This window comes from Perca flavescens, chromosome 21 (assembly GCF_004354835.1).
Source record: "Perca flavescens isolate YP-PL-M2 chromosome 21, PFLA_1.0, whole genome shotgun sequence".
NCBI lineage: Eukaryota > Metazoa > Chordata > Actinopteri > Perciformes > Percidae > Perca > Perca flavescens.
The window spans coordinates 25062908-25078840 of NC_041351.1; the positions used below are offsets into that span (position 1 = coordinate 25062908).

At 41.8% G+C, this 15933-nt stretch overlaps 1 protein-coding gene across 1 annotated transcript in view; it reads left to right on the forward strand.

Annotated features, from left to right (window-relative positions):
- glp2r (glucagon-like peptide 2 receptor) overlaps positions 1 to 15431 on the forward strand; it is a 36525-nt gene extending 21094 nt beyond the window's left edge. The window contains exons 4-13 of the mRNA XM_028567055.1: positions 7995 to 8116; positions 9495 to 9601; positions 10168 to 10324; positions 10451 to 10610; positions 10850 to 10910; positions 11002 to 11068; positions 11310 to 11398; positions 11720 to 11858; positions 11941 to 11982; positions 14626 to 15431. Coding sequence (XP_028422856.1) covers positions 7995 to 8116; positions 9495 to 9601; positions 10168 to 10324; positions 10451 to 10610; positions 10850 to 10910; positions 11002 to 11068; positions 11310 to 11398; positions 11720 to 11858; positions 11941 to 11982; positions 14626 to 14994 — 1313 coding nt within the window. The 3' untranslated portion in view covers positions 14995 to 15431. The remainder of the gene's footprint in view (positions 1 to 7994; positions 8117 to 9494; positions 9602 to 10167; positions 10325 to 10450; positions 10611 to 10849; positions 10911 to 11001; positions 11069 to 11309; positions 11399 to 11719; positions 11859 to 11940; positions 11983 to 14625) is intronic.
- The last annotated feature ends 502 nt before the right edge of the window (positions 15432 to 15933 follow it).

Sequence of the window (15933 nt, forward strand, 5' to 3'; positions counted from 1 at the left end):
TTTTTCTGATTGCGCTTGTGTTTTGTGTCAATAAAGCTCTATCTTTGAATAAACAGCACGTTCCTGGCAAATCATTTTAACTATGATAATCATGACATGAATATACAACATAGCATATATGAAATATATATATAATTTTATTATTATAATAATAATGGCCCAGGTTGACCAATAGCCTAACCCGTGACAGACCTGTCAACCAATCACGAGAGATTTTTCTTGTTTAAAAGTAGTGGTTTCATCCAATAGCGAATGAGGAAATTCCAGCCAGGCCAGACGTTCTCTGGCCAGGCTCCTATTCATATTCTAATTAGATCCATTAACACCTCCGCGGGGGCTCTCCACATACGTCATGGTTCGTTATATTGGAAATATATATATATATATTTCCAATATAATTTTTTTTATAATTGTTTAAAATGGTCTGTACACCCTGTTTCGTTTTTTTTTGGGTCTCACAACATCATACACCCTCGTCCAGGCGACCCAGGCAGGCCCTGACTTGTGTCTGAGTAGCTGTTCTTGATGGCTTTCCTGATGTGCAGTCCCTTCACTCCAAGCATTTTGAGGGCCCTGATGAGTGACTGGCCGACAAATCCTCTGCACCCGACCTTGTTGGGATTGCACTGGGTCCTACACCCCCTGTTTCGGCATTCACCTGCCAGCTCTTCGTACTTGGCCCTCTTCCTCTCGAAAGCCTCCACCATCCGGTCTTCCCAGGGAACAGTCAACTCCAGCAAGACCACTTGCCTTGTTATTTCTGACACCAGGACAATGTCTGGCCTGAGCGTGGTCACTGCGATGTTTCTTTCCCTGGGCCTTGTTGAAGTGAGGTCTTGGATTGCTCCGTCCTGCCCGTCCAGATGCCATTGCCCCCACCAGCTCACTGTTTCACAGCTGTGACTCAGCCTGGTCTACTGCCTCTTGGTTGGGCCTTCCACTTCCTGCCGAGGAGACCTTGATGTCACTGGAGTCTCTGTACAGTAGCAACTCTCTTGCTCGGGTTACCATAAACTCTTCCATCAGACTGCTGAAGGGCAGTTTCAGCTTATTCTTCCTCCCGTTACAAGGCAATGTCACCTGGCTTCATGGTAGGCCTAGCCACATCCGCAAGGAACAGCTAACTTTCCTCTTGAAGCATTCAACGGTGGTAATTGGCACGTCATAGACCAGCAGTGGCCAGAGCAGTTGGGGCAGGATGCCGTGCTGGTACATCCAGGCTTTATATTTACCTGGCGGTCTTGACTTGTCCACAGCCGTCAGCCAGGTTCCCAACTGGTTGGTGGTTGTCTGGAGTGCTGCGGTGTCCTTCAGGGTGCAGTTGGAGATCTTGCCCAGTGTCTTGACTGGCTTTTCTCCAACATATGGTATCTGGATGTCTCCTAGTAAGAAGTGGAACTGTTCTGTAACCTTCCCTTTCTTCACCACCAGGGACCTGGACTTGGCTGGCTTGAAGTTCATCAGGGCCCAGTTGATGAGATGCTCAAGTCCTTGGAGGATCTATCTGCACCCCGGAACTGATGTTGTGGTCACCGTCAAATCATCCATAAATGCTCTGTTGGGGGGCTGCCATATGCCTGACTTGGTGAGTCAGGCATATGCTCTAACCTCTGTTAACTTTGTCTCTTTGTTAGTACCTTGGTTCACAGAATGACTCTTTGTATTAGTTTCACTTCATGGATGAGGTGTAATATGTATCTGTTATGGTCAAAATCCTACAAATAAATCATACATAAAAAAGTGAGGTTTCTACCAGCCTATGCCATAGGACTGCCAGAACCCCTTTACCTTCACGTGCCTCACGTAACAGCTGGGTGACTGTACTCCTGTATGCTCGACGCATCCTGGCATCTTTGGCAATCCCCCCTTCTGCACAGAGGTGTCGATGATGAACGTGTTCCTCAGAAGGACAGCTATAAATAACTATGGGCTCTAAAAAATTTAAATAAAAAAGAGTGAAAAAGTTCATCATCTGTAGCTGCTGTAATCCTGTAAAAATGTCCACTGATCACTGCCTTACGGTCTGCTTGAAAAGAACTAATGAAATGCCTCTTTGCCGTGCTACGTGTACTCTACCCCTCCCGTGTACGAGCCTGAGCTCAATGTGCATCGCTGCCAACGGAGTTACTGTAACTCTGCTGGAGAAAGGAGGAGAAAACGCAGCAAACGTGTCCAATGTCCCTACATCTGTGTGTGGGGGAGCCTTGAGGGCGAAGGGGATCTCTTTAAACTTATTGGCTGTTACTCAATCTCAAGAATACAAAGAACGGACTTGTGTTCTTGCAGAGAATGTCCTTGCTGGTTGTTCTTCGAAGAATGAACTCGCAAGTTCACAAAACGCTGTTTCAGACCCCCAGCACAGAGGTGGCCTGCAGTACTCGGTAACGATATGTGGACGAGCGAGAGTTAGCTACTGAAGAGAGCCAAGCGGCATTAAAACAAAGTAGAGAAGATTCAACTGTATCAAACATCTCAATATCACTAAGCGTATCGCCATTCATATTTAGACGCAACAAATGATATATATCCAGCAACAAAATAGCCGAAAAGTCATAGTTAGACAGAAGTACAAAGAGTTTACAAAACACTTTTTACTTGTTAACATCTTGGTGTCTTGACTGGGTGTTGACATAAGTGTAGCTCTAATACAGTAACAAAAGATGTGAGTGCAAAGATTTTGCAAACGCAAGTTAGAAATACCCTGGGGTCTACGCACCCGCTGTCTTTAAATCTGAGGCTGGCTGAGGTTGTAAGGCAAGGCAACTTTATTTCTATAGCACCTTTCAGCAACAAGGCAATTCAAATGGTTTACATGAAACATAAAAAAGCAATTAAAAACGGTCATGATGAAAATAAAGCAGGCTAAAAAAGAATAATATACAAATATACAAATAATATACAAACAAAAGAATAAAAGTTAAATAATTATTCAATTTAATAGGTTGTAGGGAAAGGTTTGAGAGGAGAGAGGGAGGGTTTTTATTTTTATTTAATTTCTGTCAGTGGAAAATATTTTAAATAAATAACATAATGTTCTAAGTAAATAGGATAAATAGGTTTGGATTTATTTAAATTAAAAACAGTTAAAAAAAGGGTAAATGCCAGAGTTGGATGGAATTCCATCAGAACTTCTTCTACAGCATTTTGACATATTAGGACCTACCATTTTACAAGCTTTAACTTCAGGCATAGAGAAGGGTACTTTCCACCAACACTGTGCTTATTTCCGTTATACCCAAAAAGGGCAAAGATCTTACATATTGCTCAAATTGCAGGCCCATCAGCCTCATCACGACTGATATTAACCTTTATTCCAAAGTCTTGGCTCTCCGCCTAGAGCGCTTTATCGAGAAGCTAGTCCACCCTGACCAATCAGGTTTTATAGAAACAATGGCAGCAGTTTTATCAGTGGACGCGGAAAAGGCTTTCGACAGCCTATAATGGAACTACTTGTGGCAAGTAATGGAGAGGCATGGTTTGGATGCCAAATTCATTGACATGGTGCGTACTTTATATGCGAATTCCATGGGAATAGTCTCAACCAATGGCTTGCATTCTCAGCCATTTCCCATCAAGTGGGGCTCGCGACAGGAATGCCCACTTTCTCCCATGCTGTTTGCAATCTCTCTTGAACCGTTAGCCCAAGCCATAAAGCAAAATAAAATCAATAAAATTAACCAGATTAAATCCAATAGCAGCTCAATATCATTATTTGCAGATGATATTTTGTTGTACATCTCTATTCCAAAAATTCTTAAGATCTTCAACAAATTTGGCTCAATCTCCGGCCATAAAATTAACTGGAATAAATTGAATCTTCTTTTATTGAACCACAGGCATGTGACATCAGCCATTAGTGTTACAATACCAGCCCAAAGCAAAATTACATATTTGGGCATCACCATACACGCATAGCTACAGCGAGTTGTCCAGGACAACTATGAAGCTTTAAGTAGTGTTCAAAGGGATCTGACCAATTGCTGTGCGCTGCCGGCATCACTACGGTCCAGGATTGCTGTTGTTAAAATGAACATAGTTCCCCACCAACTTTAAAGTGTATCACAGAGCTTTTCAGCTATGGGCCCTCATCTACAGTTCCATGGAGAGAAATAGAGCAAAACCTCACTGGAAGTCTAAGACTGCAAGACCTTGCCTTTGCAGGTGTGTGTCCAAAAAAGTAATGCTAGCCTATGGCCCTATTATCACCAACACATTGACCAACTTTAAACAGGTGGAGGAGCAACTACAAATACTACTAAACTACTATGTGACATTTGAATACCCCAATATGGCACAATGCACACTTAATGTCTGGTAACAAACCCTTTGCATGTAAGAAGTGGAGTGACAGAGATATTTATATTTATTTATTTATAGACCAGCTATTCAATGAGAAAGGTATGTTGAGTTTTCAAGACCCGAGAGCTAGTTTTGAGGTCCCCAGGACATCCTTCTACTTTTATCTTCGCTTAAGATCAGCCTTAAAATGTTATTAGAGTGCCATGGGGAAACTGTCTGAAGGCGCACCCAGTCATTAAATGGTTCTAAGAATTCTAAGATTTATGCTAAACTGATGCAAGTATCCATAGGAGAATTCCCAATAGTAAAGAAATGGGAACGAGAGCTGAGCCATGAGGAGAACGAAATTAATTGGGAGACAGTTTGGTATAACATTTTCCACTGTTCTAAATATGTCATAGGACATATTGGACTCCTCAGAAGAGATACGTCTCTAAAGTCATTCCCACTCCCTATTGCATGTTCTGTCAACCTGAACAAACTGGAACTTTCCTGCACATGGTCTGGGAGTGTGAACAGGTGCATGAGTTTTGGAATAAGACAACATCAATAATATCTGATGTGATAGGATGTAGAATTCCTACTGACCAGATTGTTTTGTTACTTAATTATGACTCTAAATTACAACTGCTTGGGAGACAGAGGAAAATTTGGCTAGCCGGCTCAACTGCAACCAAGAAAATGATAGCTCAACGCTGGCTCCCCCCTCACTCGCTTTGTATAAAACACTGGATGGGGTTTTTCTAGACATACAGTGGGGCCAAAAATTATTTAGTCATCCACCAATTGTGCAAGTTCTCCCACTTAAAAAGATGAGAGAGGCCTGTAATTTTCATCATAGGTACAGTTCAACTATGAGAGACAAAATGAGAAAAAAAAATCCAGAAAATCACATTGTAGGATTAATGAATTTATTTGCAAATTATGGTGGAAAATAAGTATTTGGTCAATAACAAAACTTCATCTCAATACTTTGTTATATACCCTTTGTTGGCAATGACAGAAGTCAAATGTTTTCTGTAAGTCTTCACAAGGTTTTCACACACTGTTGCTGGTATTTTGGCCCATTCCTCCATGCAGATCTCCTCTAGAGCAGTGATGTTTTGGGGCTGTCGCTGGGCAACACGGACTTTCAACTCCCTCCAAAGATTTTCTATGGGGTTGAGATCTGGAGACTGACTAGGCCACTCCAGGACCTTGAAATGCTTCTTACAAAGCCACTCCTTCGTTGCCCAGGCGGTGTGTTTGGGATCATTGTCATCATTGTTTTGAACGTAGCTTAACTTACCCATGTCATCGTCTTTGTTTGGTATTTCATTCTCAACCTGCGAGCTGGTTTTAATGAAATAGTTGCTCAGTTTAGCACATCTGGCTACGTCACTTTCTAGAGCTTAATTGTCGCCTTTTCAGCGTGGTTTTTGCACTTATTTTTATTATTATTATTATTATTATTATTATTATTATTATTATATTATATAGTTTTGCTTGCGGTCTAACAAACCCCACTGACTGAATTGTAAGAGGTGATGGTTTGTTTTTTCACCTGGCCATCAGAGGAGTAAAAACATAATTACGTTATAAAAACCAGACTGCACTCTGCAAGTGGGCTGCAGAGATGTAGAGAATGGTGGGCTGCAAGAAAAAATAAATAAATAAAAAGAGTGGGCTGTGAGTGCAGGCAGCCTAAGGGCCTAATGCAATAAATATTTAAACTATTTTCAACCCAGTACCATGACTGAACACTGCCAGCAATTGCGACCAAAAAAAAACAGCTGACGGTATGATAACCTTGAGGAAAAATATCATGGTTTCACATGAACACAATGTATTTTATTTTTAAATACACTGCACACTGGCAGGGAGAGGGATTACTAAACTGCAGTTTCTCTCCTTGACCACTCATAAAAAGCATCTCATGTATGATAGAACATTTTAGTGGTTTTGAAACCTTGACTTTTTCTAACCGCGGTATACCTTGAAACCGGTAACCGGTCCATGCCTATAGCCCACAGCCCACAGGGAAGTCTCACGGTGCTCCCGATTACAGTTTTTCCATTTTCCCAAAACTGTAAACATTGTTAACGTCTGGCTCAAGGCCGGCAACAAAAGGGAGGTCACACACAGATAGATTAGTCAAAAAGTAGTTTATTTAACTAAGTAGACTAATAACACAACTTAACTCAACCTAAGTGTAATAGTGGGGTGTGTAAGTGTAGAAGATATCAGTCGTGTTTGCCATTTGTGGATGAGTGAATGAATGGTGTGATGTGAGTTGTAAAGTGCAGCAAACCAAACAAAGAACAAAATGGTGGATGGATGCAGTAGGACCAGCTGAGAGAGAGTGAAGGCCGTTATACAGTAGCCACAGCCCAGCTGGTGCGCGCAAATGTGACGTCATGGAATCACCGTAACTATTTATACCCGCACTGTGGTTGCGACACTAGTTGCAGTCTTCTCCTGAACAGAAGTGGCGCTGATGATGAAAGGCTACCGACTTTGCTCTTTCTACGAACTAGAAGAAGAAGAAAAAGATAAACAACGGCAGAACTGGCAGCAGCATTGACGTCAATGCTTCGATTTGAATTGATGACCTACTTCGTCGGATCAAGTCTTTCATTCACCATAAAAGAACTCATCTTAACCCAGTAAGTTTACAAGAGAGACTTGCCGTGACTCTGAGAGTCCTGGCATCCGGTTGCCCAGGAGCTCGTTCATGCTTCCTGTTTCCGCTTTGTCACGCTCTGTGAAAATAGTCGTGCAAGAGAAAACTCAGATTGGACAGATAGTCTAGCTAGCTGTCTCAATTTACCATGCAGAGATCTGAGTAGCAGTCAACAGTAGTCCTCATAAATCCAACAAATTTAAAATTCCAACACAAAGAAAGCGAAAGGAAGGGGAAAATACATGCATCTGGCGAAATTTCCTGCAGCACCGGAGCAATCCCGGAAGTGGAATGGGAAGGATATAGACTACAGTAAGGTATACCTACTCAAATATAAATGAACAAACACACGAATGCAATACAGTAACAAAAACATTGCCATTTATTTCCAAAATGCAGTATTTTTGAACACTTGTGTTTTGCATATACCACTTTCCATTTCCAAGAGGAGAAAACCAGGAAAACATGCAGTAAGATAAAGGTTTTACTGTCCAAAAATTACAAATGAAGGTCTTTCGAAACTCTAATCACAAAAAGACAAAAACAACACAGAGGAGTGTTGCTTGACTTTTGTCCAATGATAATAGAGTATTATAGAGAGACTATTTCCCATATGATAAGGAGAGATTTGTTTTTGGCTGTATTCCATCAGAAAGAATTTCTTTTGTTCTGTGACAGTATAAACTCAATGTCCACAAACTTCATCGGTGGGAGTTATTGGGGAAAACTGACCTGCTGAGACCTTGACACGTTTCCTCTGTAACCTACCTGTAATTAATTACATAAACTTTTGCAATATATCACTTTAACCATCTCTGTGTTCTCTGTGCTTCTGTGTTTGTATATTGAGTCCTAAAAGGCATCACTGGAGAGGTCAGAAAATCTCCATAACAATATCCATCTAGATTTAGTTGTATAATAATGTAAAAACAACACATTTCCCAGCACAGGTTAAAATGATTTCTCTCCTCTCATCTGACTGCATTTGACAGAAAAAAACATGCATTTCAATGTGTCTTTAAATTACCCGCAGACACCTCCAGGAGGGCACACCAAGAATGCTTAGAAAATGGGAGATGGCGACAGAGGGAGAATTCCTCTGAGCTCTGGAGGGATGACTCAGAATGTAAAGAGGACCATTATTTCAAAGATAAGGTGGGTGTAAAATACATAGGTTCTGCTCACAGTAAGTGTTGGAGCTGAAAATGTCTCTCTTTATTAGAAACATTTGAAGAGGTTTGAAGGCTACATCGATTAGACATGGATGTATTATGGCATCACGGATGTACTGTATGTGTGTGTGTGTGTGTGTGTGTGTGTGTGTGTGTGTGTTTCAAGGTTATTATAGTTTTGCATTTTTCATTAGTTTTTGTTTTTATTTAGTTTTGACTTTTTGTTTTCTAATTCAGTTTAGTTTTAAAAGCGGGTTTGCTAGTTTAGTTTAGTTTTTATTTTTAGAAAATGCTTAGTTTTAGTCTAGTTTGTAATATGGGTTATTTGTCAGGGTCGAGATTCAAAAAAGTCAGAAAAGTATTGTGTAATAATAACTCAACAAAAACATTACAAATTTAGAAATATGTATTCACAGTGTATTCAACAATAACACCGGTACATTAAATATACATATGTTCATAAATATGTAAACAGTCTACATAAGACGCCGCCGCAAGTGCAAAATGTATAAGTGACGTGTGCCAGGAAAAAAACAAAATAAACATAGATTAAAGAAGACATACATGAACAGATATTTTGAACTTTGGTTTGAGTAAAGTTGCGAACCTTTTGAAGCCAATCGACTCACACAGTTGAAGACATTCCAGTATCAATAAAAATATTAACCCATGCTTCCTCCTGCTTGTGGTGTTCCTGCGTATGTACTAGCCAGCAGCTATCAGGTCGCCACTGGAAGCACTCCTGTAGTGTTCTCTGTCCTACGGTTGCCTCTGTCATGCTGCCTGGCCCTGTAATGTTACCGGGGTTAGCTTCTGTTTCGGGGGATTAGCCTCCTTGTGCATGCATTTCACTTTAATAAATTGTCATTTATTCACACATATTTTACCACCTTCCATTGCAAGGCACTTGCTTTCATCTGACACGCATAAGCCATAATCAAATAGGACGCTTTGACGCCATGACGCCATGGACTATGTTGTGTTCAATTTGCCATGGAATGTCTGAATTTCTGGGTTCCCGGAAACTGTATATATGTCTATGGTCGGAAATGTCAACTCTGAAAGATATATTTGTTCTATGAAAGACATTGACAAAGATGAAAACCAACATTTACTCTATAATTTTCTTTTATTTTAGTTAGTTTTGCAAACAGACAATACAGTTTTAGTTAGTTATCGGTTTTTTTGTAATGCCTAGTTTTTATTATTATTTCAGTTAATGACAATGTTTATTCCCACCTAGTTGTCGTTATTTTGTTCATTTTTGTTAACGATTTTAACCTTGGTGTGTGTGTGTGTGTGTGTGTGTGTGTGTGTGTGTGTGTGTGTGTGTGTGTGTGTGCGGGCCTGTGTGTGTCCAGGAGGATGAAATGCTTCGCCAGACAGCCCTCAGACTCATCTCTGTCATTGGCTATTCCCTGTCCTTGTCATCTCTCGCAATGGCTACTCTCCTGATGGGCATGTTGAGGTCAGTGGCAGGGGGAGATGAGTTTCTGCTGGCATGCAATTAAAATAGTACATTTTGTGTGGATAAAGGACAGATAAAGGATAATTTGCTACTTTAATACAAGTTGGATCTTATTTGCACAGCTCGTCATTTCTGTTATGTAGTTTGATCATGTTTTGGCCCTCACTGACCTGGAGTGCAAATGCTCACAATTAAACCACTATTTATCCTTCACTTGTCATGGTGCAGCTTCTTTAAGTCATTCTGATAGACAATCAGGTATGGGACTTATGCACTTGCTTAAATTATACTAATGATATGCACACATATGTGTCCCACAGTATTGGAGACATCCCACTAGAAAGAAGAGGCATTAAGAAATGTTTACATGACTGTGAGGATGATTAATCCTTACAAGATAAAAAAAAAACAGAAAGCATTTACATGTTGTTGCATGTACCTTGATCATTTTTCATTCCCTCTTATGTCATGACATACAGTATGCCCTCAGTAATGCTTTTTTTCAGTTGTACAAGAAGTATGGATCAATGCCTTCCTCAAATTGCTCCTGTATCTATACTTAACAGGAAGCTTCACTGTACCAGGAACTACATTCACATGAATCTGTTTGTGTCATTCATCCTGAGAGCCATGGCTATCATCGCTAAGGAAATCATATTATACATCATGTATTCCAAACTACCCAAGGACGACTCTGGATGGAACTCCTACTCAAGCTCTGCGGTATCAAAATTACTGCCTTATTATTCACGTATTTGTGTACAGCAAAGCATATGTGAAATAACCAAATTAGTTTACAGTAAATCAGCCAAACAATTTGCAACACTAATTCAACATATTTCTCAACAGATAGCATTGATGTGTAAATTCTCCAAAGTGTGCATGGAATACTTTGTGGCCTGTAACTACTTCTGGCTCTTGGTGGAGGCCATTTTCCTCCACACGTTGCTCTTCACAGCTGTGCTGACTAAGGGATGTCTGCTGAAGAAATACATGCTGCTAGGATGGGGTAAACAGTGAATAAATTATGTGTGTGTGTGTGTGTGTGTGGGGTTGTGTGTGTGTGTGTGTGTGTGTGTGTGTGTGTGTGTGTGTGGTGTGTGTGTGTGTGTGTGTGTGTGTGTGTGTGTGTGTGTGTGTGTGTGTGTGTGTGCCCAATGGTGTGTGTGTGTGTGTGTGTGTGTGTGTGTGTGTGTGTGTTTGGGGTAAAATGTTGAATCTTATGCTTATATGCATTTCTCTTTTTAGGAACACCTATTTTGTTTGTAACACCATGGACAGTTGTAAAGATTTTATATGAAAACACAGAGTAAGTTTTTCATACATATTTCACAACATATTAACAAAATTAATTAAAATGTTCTCTGTTCTCCGCTTGACTTTTAAAACTTATTACTTAGGTGCTGGTCAATTGTAAACAAATGGTTGTGGTGGATAATAAGGGGCCCAATTACTTTATCTGTGCTGGTAAGTTCTGCTGTCATACTGCGTTTAATGTTTCCTGTCTTGGGAGGACATGTGATATAGAAGCTGTTGTATAGTGTAGTAGTCACAAGCATCACCGATTATTAATTTCTTAGTGTAAAAATTTGTAATTGACAGATGTTCTTATTTGCATGTCTTAATGCACATTTAGTCTTGTCAACCATTAAGTCAGCCGTATTTTCGGATGCATTTCCTTTAAATCTACCCTGGATGTGTGTTGCAGATCATTTTCTTCATATTCATCAAGATTCTGATGCTGCTGCTGTCCAAGCTGAAAGCAGATCAGGTGAAATTTACAGACTACAGATACAGGTAGTATTTTTCCCTGCCCTAACTCACTATCGGCTTGTGGTGTCTTTAAACTGTACTTTATGTAGCTGGTTAAACCTTAAATGTCCATCACTCTCATATACAGCACACATTCAAATGTCACGCCTTTAAGCTCTGTCCTCTTTACCATATGTCACCACGGGAGGAAAGCTCATGCATACATTTACAAAGCTTTACTTTGTCTTCTATTTTGTCCTTTGCGCTTTGAGTCATGTGCCAGTATAGTTGTATGAACATTTTCCCTGAATATCCCTAACAGTCTATAATTATGCACCACTGTATTTTTTTGTTTATGCCCTTCAGTTTGGCCAGAGCAACACTGGTACTCATTCCACTGCTGGGAATCCATGAAGTGGTCTTCACTGTGCTGATAGATGAATGTGTGGAGGGCAGCAGTCGCTACGCCAGGAACTTCATTAATCTTACCCTCAGCTCATTTCAGGTAACACTTGTGATGTTGATTACATACATATCAAGTAATTTTGTTCTAAACAAACATTAACCATATGTGTAACATTTTTCAGGGATTCTTGGTTGCTGTGCTGTACTGTTTTGCTAATGGAGAGGTAAATGTATTCTGTTCATACTCAGATTTTTAAGTTTTAGGAACATAATAATGGATATAATGACCTGGAAGACTAGGAACAAGGTAAATAAGTTATTTCTTGTTGTCATTTGTTGGTTTTTCCAGAAGCAAAAAAAAAAAAATGTTCCTATAAACAAACTGTATGCTGCCTGACCAGCACCAAATGGGAAACAAACAAGCTAGTGAACATAGTGGAGCATATACAGTAGCAGTTACATATTGAGATATTTTTCTCCTGAGGTGGTGGATACCAAAGCAGCCAGCAGCTGTTTTCAGATAGTAGTGAGCATTTGTTATTTTAGCAACATTTTAGCCAAGGGTTGAAGAGTAAATATTGGACTAAAGTCATTAGGTGGCCATGTTGTCCAGTCGTATGCCTACAGTATACACTTAAGCTCTATTTGTACGGGATTAGTATTACCTGGTAAACTCTAGTCATTTGTAATAATTACGGAGGTTGTATGTGATCTTAATCCTGTGCAAATTTACTGACCCAACATATAATGTCAAGGCTCCATCCATCCATCTTTGTCCGCTTATCCGGGGTCAGGTCACGGGGTCAGCAGCTCCAGCAGGGGACCCCAAACTTCCCTTTCCCGAGCCACATTAACCAGCTCCGACTGGGGGATCCCGAGGCGTTCCCAAGCCAGGTTGGAGATATAATCCCTCCACCTAGTCCTTGGTCTTCCCCGAGGCCTCCTCCCAGCTGGACGTGCCTGGCGCATCCTTACCAGATTAGACCAAGACTACGCCTTGATATCCTGTCCATAAATATTACAAACAGGATTGGTGACAAAGTGCAGCCCTGGCGGAGGCCAAACCTCACCTGAAACAAATCCAACTTACTGCCGAGAACCCGGACGCAGCTCTTGCTTTGGTCATACAGAGATTGGATGGCCCTGAGAAGGTATCACCTCACCCCATACTTTTGCAGCACCTTCCACAGTATCTCCCGGGGGATCCGGTCATAAGCCTTCTCCAGATCCACAAAACACAATACTCCCAGGCTCCCTCCAGGATCCTTGCGAGAGTGAAGATCTGGTCTGTTGTTCCACGACCAGGACGGAATCCACATTGTTCCTCTTCAACCCGAGGTTCGACCATCGGCCAAACCCTCCTATTCAGCACCTTGGAGTAGACTTTACCAGGGAGGCTAAGAAGTGTGATACCCCTATAATTGGCACACACCCTCTGGTCCCCCTTTTTGGACAGGGGAACCACCACCCCGGTCCGACACTCCTTTGGCACTGTCCCAGACCTCCATGCAATGTTGAAGAGGCATGTCATCCAAGACAGCCCCTCCACACCCAGAGCTTTCAGCATTTCTCAACGGATCTCATCAATCCCCGGGGCTTTGCCACTGTGGAGTTGTTTGACTACCTCAGTAACTTCCACCTGGGAAATTGACAATAATCCCCCATCATCCTCCAGCTCTGCCTCTAACATGAGTTGGATTTAGGAGTTCCTCAAAGTGCTCCTTCCACCGCCCTATTACCTCCTCAGTTGAGGTCAACAGTGTCCCATCCTTGCTGTACACAGCTTGGATGGTTCTCCGCTTCCCCCTCCTGAGGTGGCAAACGGTTTTCCAGAAGCACCTTGGTGCTGACTGAAAGTCCTTCTCCATGTCTTCTCCGAACTTCTCCCACACCTGCTGCTTTGCCTCTTTCACGGCAGAGGCTGCAGCCTTTTGGGCCCTTCGGTAACCTGCAACTGCCTCCGGAATTCTCTGGGATAACATATCCCGGAAAGACTCCTTCCCTGACCACCGGTGTCCACCACGGTGTACATGGGTTACCGCCCCTTGAGGCACCGAAGACCCTAAGACCACAGCTCCCCACCGCAGCTTCAACAATGGAAACTTTGAACATTGTCCACTTGGGTTCAATGACCCCAGCCTCCACAGGGATGCACGAAAAGCTCCGCTGGAATTGAAAGTCCGTCAGACAGGGGCCTCCTCCAGACGTTGGGGCTTACCAGGTCTGTCCAGAGTCTTCCCCCACCCCCTGACCCAACTCACCACCTGATGGTGATCAATTGACAGCTCCGCCGCTTTACCCGAGTGTCCAAAAAATACAGCCTCAGATCAGATGAAACGATTATAAAATCGATCACTGACCTTTGGCCTGCTCTGGTACCAAGTACACTTATGAGCATCCCTATGTTCGAACATGGTGTTTGTTATGGACAATCCATGACTAGCACAGAAGTCCAACAACGAACAACCACTCGGGGTCAGATCAGGGAGGCTGTTCCTCCCAATCACGCCTCTCCATGTGTCTCCATCAATACCCACGTGTGTTGAAGTCCCCCAGCAGAACTATGGAGTCCCCCCACTGGAGCCCCATGCAGGACTCCATTCAAGGTCTCCAAGAAGGCTGAATACTCCAAGCCCTTGTTTGGTGCATATGCACAAACAACAGAGTTTTCCCTCCACACTGCAGACACTGCGGTAAACTCCAACGTAGCGGCGCAGACATGGCAAATTCGCAGTGGATTAAGATCACAGATAACCTCTGCATTTATTACAAATTACAAGAGGTCCCTAGGTAATACTAATCCCGTGCAAATAGGGCTTTTATGTAGTGGTATAACTGGTGAAACTTTTATTTATACTGAAATTTAGGTTCAAGCTGAACTGAAGAAGCGCTGGCAGCTTTTCCTGTTCACCAACCACTTCCAAGTCAGGAGCTGTTTTCGGGGTGTGCCCCTCAAGCGCATGTGGAAGTGCACTCGAGGACACCGCCCACAGCGCTCTCCACAGAGTGACTCCTACGATGAGGGCGGCACCTCCACAACACATCCGCACTTCCTTCAGGTGTCTGTTCATGGACAACACGTGGGGCTTGGACTAGGAGAGGTTAAAGGTCAGGGGTTGAAGGGCTGTGACACAACAGGGCTTGACTTTCTCACCAGGAAGAGCCTGTCCAGTAGTGATGGAGATATGACACTCGGGGAAACCATGGAGGAGATTCTAGAGGAAAGCGAGTTCTGATCTCCTGTATCTTGTTGGTACTGTTATCAACTAACATGGAAAGTGTTACTGACAAACATTTGGGTATACTTAAATAGTAATTAAGACAAAAAAAATGTCAGAGATGGATTACCAACAAAGGTGGCAACTGCCCCAAAAGCCCCAGGTTTGTGTTAGTTGGTTTGTGGAAATTTGATTAAAGCTATAGTGCATAAATTCTGTCGCCCCCATAAGGAATTCTATGTAATGACAAAAAACAATGTTGGAGCATCCACATGACGGAAGCCTTAGGTAATCGCACACCACCCCCAATCCTCCTCCATGCAGTTATTGGTAGCGTTTATCCCGTCAAATCAAGGACACGGAGGATTAAAAAAACATGATGATGAGCTCTTCAGACAATGTTATTATCTTGTAATTTTGTGTCCTATTTGTCTCCAAAGCTCAAAGCTGCTGTTGTCCTTTCTGCATCATACTTTTATGGAGCTGATAGGCTTAATTAGCTTTGTATCAACTTATTTGGCAATGACTTGAATGTAATGGACATTCATTAATATAGAATAGTTGCTGCACTAAAGCTTTAATAGCAAATTTTTTAGGGAATATGAGGGCATATTATTAGATTATAAGAACAAAGCTGCTCTTTGTAGTTTACACACATACAATTTAAAGAACACAGTACAAACAATACAGTTTGACAGACAGGCTTTGTAAGGGCAATAATGGTGCAAGAACAGATTGCTCAATACAATACCAGGGTGGGGCTCTCTCAGGAGGAAGTGACCAGTGGGCCAGATGCCTTAAGTTAAAAGCATAGTAGTAATACAACAGCTTTGGTAAACCCAAACCTCTATAAATTGGTCTTTGTAATTTATTAAAATGTAGTCTGTTTTTTTTCCCCATAGAAATGTCTTTGTTTTCCTGTCTAACCATTTAAAATATGACAGGTGAATCTCCAGA